Here is a 9,997-nt window from a genome sequence, read left to right as displayed (position 1 = left end):
ACTTCCATCTCTGCTGGAGGCATCCTCATGTCAAAAAGAAATGTTCATGATCGGGCTCAGGTAGGGAACAATAGGCTGTTTTGGGCAGCACTTCTCATATAACCCAACTCTGTTGCTGAGATGAAAGTTGAAATGAAATTCAACTTTTTCTTTTACTTTCAAAATATTCACACTGTTTAGGCCCTATCCCTTCAGGGAAGTATTTTATATGTTCCTACTGCTCCTGTATGTCTAAGGTATGCAACACCTCTGAGAGGGTCCTGTTGATAACGGACAGTGTTTTAAGGAAACTCGGGAGAGTTAAGCGCTAGTGTTTAGATAGCACAGTACAGTGGGCTCTTCTCATTTAATTCTGACAGCACTCATCTGAAATATTTGTAACAGATGAAGGAAGCTTAGTGAACTCTTTCCCCCTTTCCTGAGGAGGACCTCATATTGCTTTCCTTTTCTTTACAGGTGTTTGTGGATGAGAAGTACATAGGAGTTCTGGACCAATCCAATGATCAGCTCACCCTTCCTGCCAAAAATGTATGCAATTCTGTTGCTGAAGGTCTGATAGTTCTGGTGACAGCCTGGACCATAGGTTCAGTTGCAGATATGGCTGGGTCTTTTGAGGCATCCCTTGCACAGGAAACCTAAAGGGACTAGGGGGAACTGGGTGAATCTCTGAGGTTCAGTGTCTGTACTCCAGGTGAGCATGGCACCACTCCTCCCTCTGATATTTGTTGCTCTTGAAGCCCTCGGTAAGTTATCAGCCCTAATTGACTGTCTAGACAAATGCCCAGTGATTTTCTGTGCGAGAGGGCACTTTCTGTGTCCTCTGGGTGAGGACCGGCAGAAGAGAGGGGGTGAATTGGAGAAGCACACACTTTCCTTAACCACAAGCTAGAAGCTCCAGGCTGGTTCTGGCCCATTCTGCCCTCCTCTTAGTTTCAGGGGGAAACTGGGAAGTCTGTAGAAGGACACCAAGGGGTGCTCACTCTGGCTGGTATGTGTTGGGCAGCACTACAAGAACTCCTGGACTCTAAGTATCCTGGTGGAGAATCAAGGCCGGATCACCTATGGGCTGAATATCAATAGTGCAAGAAAAGGTAGGCTGCTGAAGGGACATGTGGAGATTCAGAGGAACCAAATTTCGGCTGCTCTTGTCCCCCACCGAGGACGGTATGAACCGTTATTCAGTGTTTGGAGAGCAGCGACTTTCAGCCAAGTAAACACTCGTGTGTAGAAACTTTGATTCAGCTTTCCTTTGCTGGGCAAGAACAGTGGGGGTCCCTCATGGGTATTCTGAATGTAAAACTCAGGCGCTGACAGTCGTTTCACCAGGAGAAAACACAGGGAGAGAACTACCCCTTCCAAGGATGCTCGATGCTTTCTTCTCTGGATCCCCAGACTTGCTGTGCTGCCTCTGCCCTGGTGCTTCCTTCTCCTGCCCCAAGTACAGGTGCTTGACCTCCCTGAGAGATAGCGTGAACTGTGTTGGCTAGACCTGAAAGAAAGTTTCATGTTATCTGTGCCCTCAGGGTGGAGGTAAAGGCACTCGGACAGAAAAGTCATTGTAAGCATCTATAGAAACGTTCCCTCTTCAGGGGTAAGCTGGCCCCAGGCAGTGGATATCTCTGCATCCTGCTTACTCCATTCTCCCCCGGCACTAGGTTTAACAGGGAACATCTATCTGAATAACTCACCATTAAAGAAATTTAAGATCTTCAGCCTGGAGATGAAGCCAAAATTCATACAAAGGTGGGTGTCCCACCCACAGAGGGGAGGAAAGAAGAGGGGAGAGACAAGAGAGAGGCCAGAGGGCAGGGAAGAGGGAAGAGGAGGGGATGAGTAGAGGAATGATTAACAAATGGGAGAGGTGAGAAAGATGGAGTAGTGAGCTGGGAGGACAGAGGAGAAGGAAGGCAGGAGGGAGGTGGAGCAGGCCAGTGAAGAGGGAGACAGCAGCACAGAGGTACCTCCTTCCCAAAGGGGCGCCCCAAAGAGAAAACACAAAACAGAACAAGAACCAGCAAGAGGGAAGGGAACAAGAAGGGGTGAACTTGTGAAAACAAAGATTTGTAATTGAGAGTTTCTAAGGACCTCCGTTATCATCAGCCTTACCCTTGGCTTACAGATGAGAAAGACTGGGGGACTAAACTTTCAGGGAATGACCCTAGGTTTCATAGTAGTTTGGGGAAGAGACTAATCTCGTTCACCCTACTGCCAGCCCCACATCTACGATACCCATCATGTGCCGTATAGGCATATGCCGGTGCTCTAGAGAGGACACTGGGTTCTGGCAGGAGATCCCACCCCCACAGTTCACACAGATACATTATAATGAAAGATACGACCTGTCTGCTTGCTGCTTGACTTCTCTCTCAGGAACCTACCTAATCTGTGGAAACCAATCCATGATCACAGTGTGGGCCCTGCCTTTTTCCTGGGTTTCCTGAGAATTGCTAACAAGCCCAGAGACACCTTAATAAAACTGGAGGTTAGTGGAATTTCTTCCCTGTCTAGATAGACCCTTCCAAGCTCCCACCTCAAAACAATCTTTAAGAAAGAACTTCTTGGTAAATGGGTTGCAATTTGCAATTTATGTCAAGGTTTCTAAGCTCAAAAGGACCTCAGCCACCTCAAAGCCATCTGTGGTCTGTCCCTTTCCAGGGTTAACCAAGGTAAGGGTAGAAGTTTATTGAGAGAGAGAGAGAGACCTTCTAATGGGGATAGCTGTAGATGCACTGCATGGGGAATTTAGGGAAAATTATGTACTAGTTAGCAGACATAGTCCCAGAAATAAAGACCCTGAACTAATTTAATGAACGGATCAGCCAGCCTATGCTGGCGATCTTGCCACTGAGATTCCAAGATATACCTGACTTGAGGCAGATCCGTTAGAAATCAGTGCCCTCTTTCCTGACATCTGGTTACTGAGCCAGCCTAAGTTCAAGGACAAGAGCATATAACTTTCTGAGTTACTACCTATCTAGAGGAGCCCTGGTTATGCATTGGGCTGCACTCCAAAAGGTCGGCAGTTCAAAGCAAGCAGCAGCTCCTCAGGAGAAAGACCTCGCCTAAACAGTTACAGTCTTGGAAACTCATAGGGGCAGTTCTACCCTGTCCGCTATGCTCACTACGGGTCAGTATCCACTCCAGGGCACTGAGGTTGGTTTTTTGGTTTGTTTGTTTTTCCTAACTAAGGCTTTGGTACAGGAGCGTGCGAGCCTCAATGAATCTTGCCTTGGATGTGTATCATTTTCTCTCTATGGCAGTGTTTTGGTCTGTTGTATATAAGGTTGCTATGAGTTGAAACTAACTCAAAGGCACCGAACAACAACAACAACATGGTGTGTAAGGTGTGCATGTGTGCACATGTGCCTATGTGTATGTTTTTCAACCCTAGTGTTTTTCTCTCTAGAATTCAGATCCTTAGTCTTCCATTCCAATATTTTCCAGCATTGGACAAAAGGAGTAATTTTCATAAATGGACAAAACCTAGGGCGATACTGGAGTTTAGGGCCTCAGGGGACTTATTACCTTCCCGGAGTCTGGCTTCAACCAGGAAACAATGAGGTGAATCTCCTGGGCACCCCCTCCCCCCAGCCTCCCTTCCACTTCCCTTGAACTCTGCTTTGCTCTCAGCATAAAAGCAAAAACCTGTCTTCCTCCCAACCTTCTTTTTCTTAATAGATCATCGTGTTTGAGGAGGTGAAAGCTGGCCCTGAAATCAAGTTCACAGATAGCGCTCATTTAGGTACGACATTCCAAAGGGTCATTGGTAGCATCTGGGACCAGTAATTTTTGGAACTTTTGCAAGTCTCTTCTGGCCCTGCCTCTCAGGAGTGAACACGTGACCCACAATGGGCCCATTGGTATTTCTTTTCCAGGCTTTTGAATTTTGATTAGAATGACAAAAAGAAGAAAATCAACTGAGCTGAGCCATGTCATCAGTGGCCCCTGGAGTCAGCTCCTCTCAGATGCAACAGCAAGGGTCCTGGCGCTGCCTCTCTGCTCATCTTCAAGCCGGCTGAGGATTAGTCAGCCATTCTTAACCTGCTAGAACGTTCTTCTTGTGGCTGAACTGAACTAACCTCTTGCTGATGTTTACAAAATATGTCTACCTAATAGTTCTCATATTGCTGCAATAAAAGTGATTTGATCCTCAAATAAAATGTTGATAAATGAGAAGAAACCCAAGTATTTGACCCCTGAAAAACAAATCAAAGTAAGCATGACCTAAGAAATCAAATCAAATACACAGGTTCACACAGACAATCTATAGATACTGTGCTTTTCCCTTTTATTCTACTTTATGATCAAGTGAAAATCATACCTCTTTAAGACTTAGGGCAACCATCTTAAGGCAACCTGTCCTCTGCCCCTCCTTACCCACTTCCTAGTGCCCATCTCTGGCCCCTGAGGCCAGCTCTTTTTCTGTTCCTGCCCCTCCTGTTGTTGGCCTTAGTCCTTTTCAGCCCCACTAGGGCCTTCAGGTGCCAGTTGTCAAAATGGCACCGATCCCACACGTTCGCACCACCAGGAGACCAGCCTCTCTTTTCCTTATCCGAACTCACCTTTGCAGAAAGCAGAGCGCAAGAGCCGGCAACATCATGTGGCATGACAAAGTATTTCTTCCTTTTGTGCATCCAAAGGCCTGAGGAGAACGGCAGGGCTGAGCCTGTCTTCAGGCTCTGGGACAGCATGCAGCCTTCATCGACTTCTTTAATGAGGAACTTAAAATTCTTCTCCACAATATCTCATCTTTCTTACACAACTCTCTTCCAAACTCCTCCTCGGACTTTCTCCTACGGGGTAAAGGGGAGCCAACTAGCCTACTTGTGCACTGCAACTAATTGTGAAGTGTTATATTTGTACCTTCTATCTTCCCCAGTATTGTGAGTGGACTCTGTTGCAGATGCAGCCAGTAAGGGATTCCGACTGTACTCGCGCGGTCTAGGTTCCGAGATAGTTCTTTGATTCTTGAGCAGCATTTATCCAGCCGAATATGTTTGAGTGCTGTCACACTCAGGTTTCTTTCAGATGACATTTCAATTGTCATGCCCCAAGACAAGCTCACTTGTAAACTCTAAACCATTACAACGAGTTTTTCTTTTCCTTTCTTATAAATTATTCCCTAGTTTTTACAGAGATAAATTTACCAGCAAGTTCAGTCAAAGCCATTACACAAGAAGAGAGACAAACACCTCCATTTTGTAGGGTACGAGCTCAAAGTGTTTCAATAGTTGATGTTTCTCTTGGATCTTTTGCAAATAAATTTTCTTTTTGGCATAAATAAATAAAACTAAAGAGCTAATATGAATGCTGTGGCTCTCAGGATATCTGTGAACTGTTCACTTGCTAGAATTTTCTTGGAAGTTTCTAAAGTATCTAGGGCAGCAGAGGAAAGATCCAACAGTAGTTGCATAGCTACTAAGTGCTATGAGCAGGCAGTCATTTATTTTGGAATTGTAACAGCACAACACTTCTTTCCTCTCTCAACTTGCAAACAGAATAATCATTACAATGCCTTTTGCATATGCATTTTACTTTGGAATGGAAACACATACAGCTTTTCCTTTATTTTAAATGTTTGTTAAAAAATAGAATAATCTGGTAGTTCTTCATTTTGATGTCCTAGTAGGAGCAGCTGACTTCCTCCTCCAGTTCAACTCTGGAGGTGCCCTGCAAGCCCGGTACCCTGCAAGGCCTAATCAACTGTCTGGAATTCTCAGGAGGAAAAAAATTATACAACCTGGTGGGTGAAGGAAACAGGTCCTGTGACAGAAAGTGCAGGTGCATGGCCAGAGGACAAGTCTGTGGGTGTCTGTGTGTGTGTGTGTGGGCGGGGGGGGGCCAGGGTAGTTCATGAGTGGGGCAATTTTCTCTTCCTTATTGCTCTGATAATCTTACTATTTCTATGAGCCAGAAAGAGAGCTCTGGGGTTAGAAAATGATAGGATCTTATTTTCAGAGTATTTACTTTCAGAGCACAACAGTCGATCCAGCACTTTTTAGTAGCCTGGGGATGCCTGGGCCAGGTGGGACTCTGAGTCTGAGTGCAAGTGACAAGGAGATGTCGGGAAGAGAAGATTCAAGCAGGAGAGCTGGTCCCTAACCTGTTGCCGCTTTGCTTCCCATAGGAGAGAGCTCCTGGAAAGAGCTGGTGGTGGGGTGAGGAATGAAAGAATTGGACTAGCCCAGTCTGCAGGCTTGCAAGCTCCCTTTCCCTTGCACCAACTGAAATCCAATGTTGACACCCCCACTCTGGGGTGCAGCTTCTTCAGTTGAGATGACTGGTACACTTAGAGGCCTACAGTCATTAGGAAAGGGGTACACCAATGAAACAACAGAGGAGACCACCTTGATAAAGCAGAAATATTGAGGGTGCAAAATATATGCAATAATTTATCCCTAAATAAATGAGAAATGGCATTGTAATTTTAATCCGGAAAAAGCACGAAGAAAGTGCGTAAACCCTAGTTCTGAAAAGAACTGGGAAAAAGAATAGAGTAGGTAGCATAAGTGACGGGAAAGATATCGTGGCTCTATAACTGAGTGAGCTGACAAATCAAGCTGATGGAATCTCCGAGAAGTTACGGTAGTGTTACTCTCAACTCTCCCTGCCATCGAGTTGACTCTGCCTATAGTGACCCTGTAGGACAGGGCAGAACTGCCTCATTGAGCTTCTGAGACTAACTCTTCATCGGAGTAGAAATTCTTTATGGGAGTAGAAAGCTTTGTCTGTTTCCCACAGAAGGGCTCATGATTTCGAACTGCAGATCTCATGGCTATCAGTCCGATGCATAACCGCTATTCCATCAGACATAAGGGGTTCAAGGCAGAGGAAAGGAAAAATGTGAAGAAATAATGATTGTTACCACCTCCAAATGTGGCATCTTTACTCTGGAGTGATTAAATCAGATCAATGAACATTCTGAGCTCAATGGAGAAATAGATAACTGAGTTTCTTAGAGGTCTGGCCCTTGGAAAACACTCTCAAAATAACCAGAACTGTATTTCAGTGTTTCATAGATTATACACTTTACAACGTTTTTGTACTTGGGTTTTTTTCCTTACATATGTTAACTAGTGATAACATACAGGTGCTGAAGTGTTCATGGAATGAGGCTCTTGTCTTTCACCAAGAGACAAGATCTAGAGGCAACACTGGACAATTTTGTAAGTGTCTGGGCGGGAACAGCCAAAGCAGTACAGTGCACGTACTGGCTTCTGGGCCCACACATGCACACCAGAGTTGTTAAGGGTTCCCACTGGGTCTGCGAGATTCTCCTGGTGTGTGTGAGATGCCTGTGGGCTGTATGAGATTTTGGGGAACTTCTATCCAAAATTACTTTGTTTCCATTAGTTAGCATAAGGCCCCAGGGTTTCTGGAACGTGCCAGATACAGTGCATAGGATGACGCCAGCTCCTGCCCTCCAACCAAACAGAGCTCCCTGCCATGGGGTTCATTCTGGCTCATGGCAGCCCTAGAGGACAGAATAGAGCTGCCTCTGTGAATTTCCATGATGATAACTCTCTATGGGAGTAGAAAGCCTCATTTTCCCTCCTTCTGAGGTAATGCCCAGGAAAATAACTTAAAGATTTCATGAAGAGAGAGAAGGTTTCCCTGAGCGCTCATTCTGTAAAGGAACCACTCTCCCTCTGTCTGGTCCAAGTCTCCCCATGTGTTCCCCTGCCTGGTCTCATTCTTCCCTGAGAGATGTGGTGCCACGATTATTTGTGGGATAAGGGGCAGATGTCTCTCTGCATCTCTGTACACGAAGGTGGAAATCTCTCCTAGTCTGCTCTACACACAGGAGCGTCAACACTGCTCTGAGGCGGTGAGTGGTTCACAGGCACAGGCCGACTCGTGGGCTCGGATCTTCAGTTCAAGGACATGCAGTGTCAGTGTGGGGCGTTCAGGGGATGGATCCTTCTTCTATTGGCTTATGCTGTGCAGTCTAGGTTCCCTCAGGATTGACTGGAGCTGTCGTTTCAGCAAATCTCTCAACAGTCACTTTACAAGTTGTCCTGGGCAGAAACACACATCCCTCCTCTAGTTCCTGAACGCTTCCTCCCCACCCAGCCTACCCCTACTACTATGACCCAGCTCTACCTTACAAAAATGGCTAGATCGGAGAACACGCATTGGTACAGCTAAGAGCTCTTGACACATGGAATTCAGGACAGATAACCCCTTCAGGAACAGTAGTGGGTGTAGCGATATCATGAGGGGAGGGGGATGGCTGGGGGGGCAGGGGAGGAGGAACCCATCACAAGATTGGATATATAGTAGAACCCGGGACCTTGATGCTAATCCATTCTAGAAGGAGCATCCAGATGCAATGCAGTTGAGTTCTGAATCAATTTTTCCCATAAGAAATAACAGAAAATGAATTAACCAGTTCTTGATCACCAAGTTTTTACCCTAACCTTGCCTTTTTATACAAAACTTTACACAGAAATTTCAAACTACGTAAGTTCAGGGTTGAATAATATAATTTAAATAAGAACAACAACATTAAAAAAGTTTTGTAACTACAGTATGGCACGTACCTTGAGATTGATGAGGATCTGGATCTGTGGGCACGGATGTGGAGAGGAGGTGTGGAGAGAGTCATTGTTTGGATTTTATCCCCTTCCATAAAATCAACTGGTAGCTGCTTTTCAGGAGTTTCCCCCCCTTCTTAGCCTTTTTTCACTAAGACCTAGATGGCTTTCTCAAAAAAAATAAAATAAAAATCTGTCTAATGTGGTCTGCTGTTTGCGTTTTCTTAACTGTTTTCTAAAAGGGTTTACTAAATTATCAACAATATTGATAACACGGTTAACCAGTTCCTTATCATGATGATTCTTTTCAAAAAACTCTTTCTTAGGACCTATGTATTTTAATCTAAAAACAATACAAAAACTACGAAAATTATAGTAAAACGCTTGGAACACAGTCGCAAAAAGTTTAAACAACATGTACTAACAACACCAACTAACGTCAAGTGACTGAAACACGAACTGCTTTTGTTCACAAAAGATCACATGCATTGGGTCGGATTCTGATGTTTTGTTCGAGCTCCAATGAAAAATGGTCTCGACGTTTCGCGTCAAAATTTGATTATGTGGAGTACTGATGTGCTCAAGTACTGGGATTCTACTGTATAGGCCCCCCACCCCCAAAAGGGTTGAATAACAGAGATGTGGGTGAAGAGAGACAACAAGCAGTATAAGATGTGAAATAATAATAACACTATATAATTGATCAAGGATTCATGAGGGTGGAGAAAAAAAGAGGAGCTGATACCAAGGGCTCAAGTAGAAAATGTTTTGGAAATGATGGTAGCAACTTCTGTACAAATATGCTTGGTACAATTGATGTGTGGAATGTTATCAGAGCTGTAAGAGCCACCAATAAAATGATTAAATGAAAACAAACAGAAAAACCCACAAAAATTTTTTTTGAGTTGTCCTGGAGGGAGTTCTCAGTTATAATAATGAGACAAAAGAAAAGAGGGATGGGAAATGGACCGATACGCTTTCCACATTATCCTGGCCAAGAACAATATGAGACCAACCAGTACATATGCTTAACTTGTTCTCCCCCTTTTCTAAATCTTCTTAAAGTTAGATTTACAGTAATAACAGGAAAGGGTCATTGGTTGGTTGATCTAACAGACCAAAATGAGAGGACAAAGGGAGTCAATGGTTTTATCCTTGTCTTCTCTGTAACGCCTAGTTCTGAGAAGGACACTGTTAGGACAAGCCCCCAATTCATTCTCTTTCTTTCTCTGCTTCTTTAGTTGATTTCCCACTCTCTTTTCCGGTGAGCATAACACTTCTCCCTGCTTTTCCAGGTGTTGTCGTGGTCATCTTTGTAATTGAGTAATTTAGAAATACGTGTCTAGAGTACTCAGGATGGTTTTTAGGCTGATTCAAGGCGTAGAATGGAAATGGGGTTCTCTTTGCAGGTCATTGACTTCTGCAGAAGATATGTCTTTTGGTTTCTGACACTAAGGCAT

General features: G+C 44.5%; 1 protein-coding gene across 1 annotated transcript in view; it reads left to right on the top strand.

Moving 5' to 3' along the window:
* LOC101656230 (beta-galactosidase-1-like protein 2) overlaps positions 1 to 4,149 on the top strand; it is a 44,484-nt gene extending 40,335 nt beyond the window's left edge. The window contains exons 14-21 of the mRNA XM_013007621.2: positions 4 to 60; positions 457 to 528; positions 1,004 to 1,091; positions 1,656 to 1,743; positions 2,371 to 2,482; positions 3,445 to 3,561; positions 3,679 to 3,742; positions 3,876 to 4,149. Coding sequence (XP_012863075.2) covers positions 4 to 60; positions 457 to 528; positions 1,004 to 1,091; positions 1,656 to 1,743; positions 2,371 to 2,482; positions 3,445 to 3,561; positions 3,679 to 3,742; positions 3,876 to 3,883 — 606 coding nt within the window. The 3' untranslated portion in view covers positions 3,884 to 4,149. The remainder of the gene's footprint in view (positions 1 to 3; positions 61 to 456; positions 529 to 1,003; positions 1,092 to 1,655; positions 1,744 to 2,370; positions 2,483 to 3,444; positions 3,562 to 3,678; positions 3,743 to 3,875) is intronic.
* The last annotated feature ends 5,848 nt before the right edge of the window (positions 4,150 to 9,997 follow it).

Source organism: Echinops telfairi, unplaced genomic scaffold, assembly GCF_000313985.2.
Source record: "Echinops telfairi isolate 266 unplaced genomic scaffold, ASM31398v2 ScPeMD7_5592;HRSCAF=6446, whole genome shotgun sequence".
In the NCBI taxonomy this organism is placed as follows: domain Eukaryota; kingdom Metazoa; phylum Chordata; class Mammalia; order Afrosoricida; family Tenrecidae; genus Echinops; species Echinops telfairi.
Note: the sequence above shows the minus strand (reverse complement) of the source record. Positions and strands in the feature narration are given on the sequence as shown.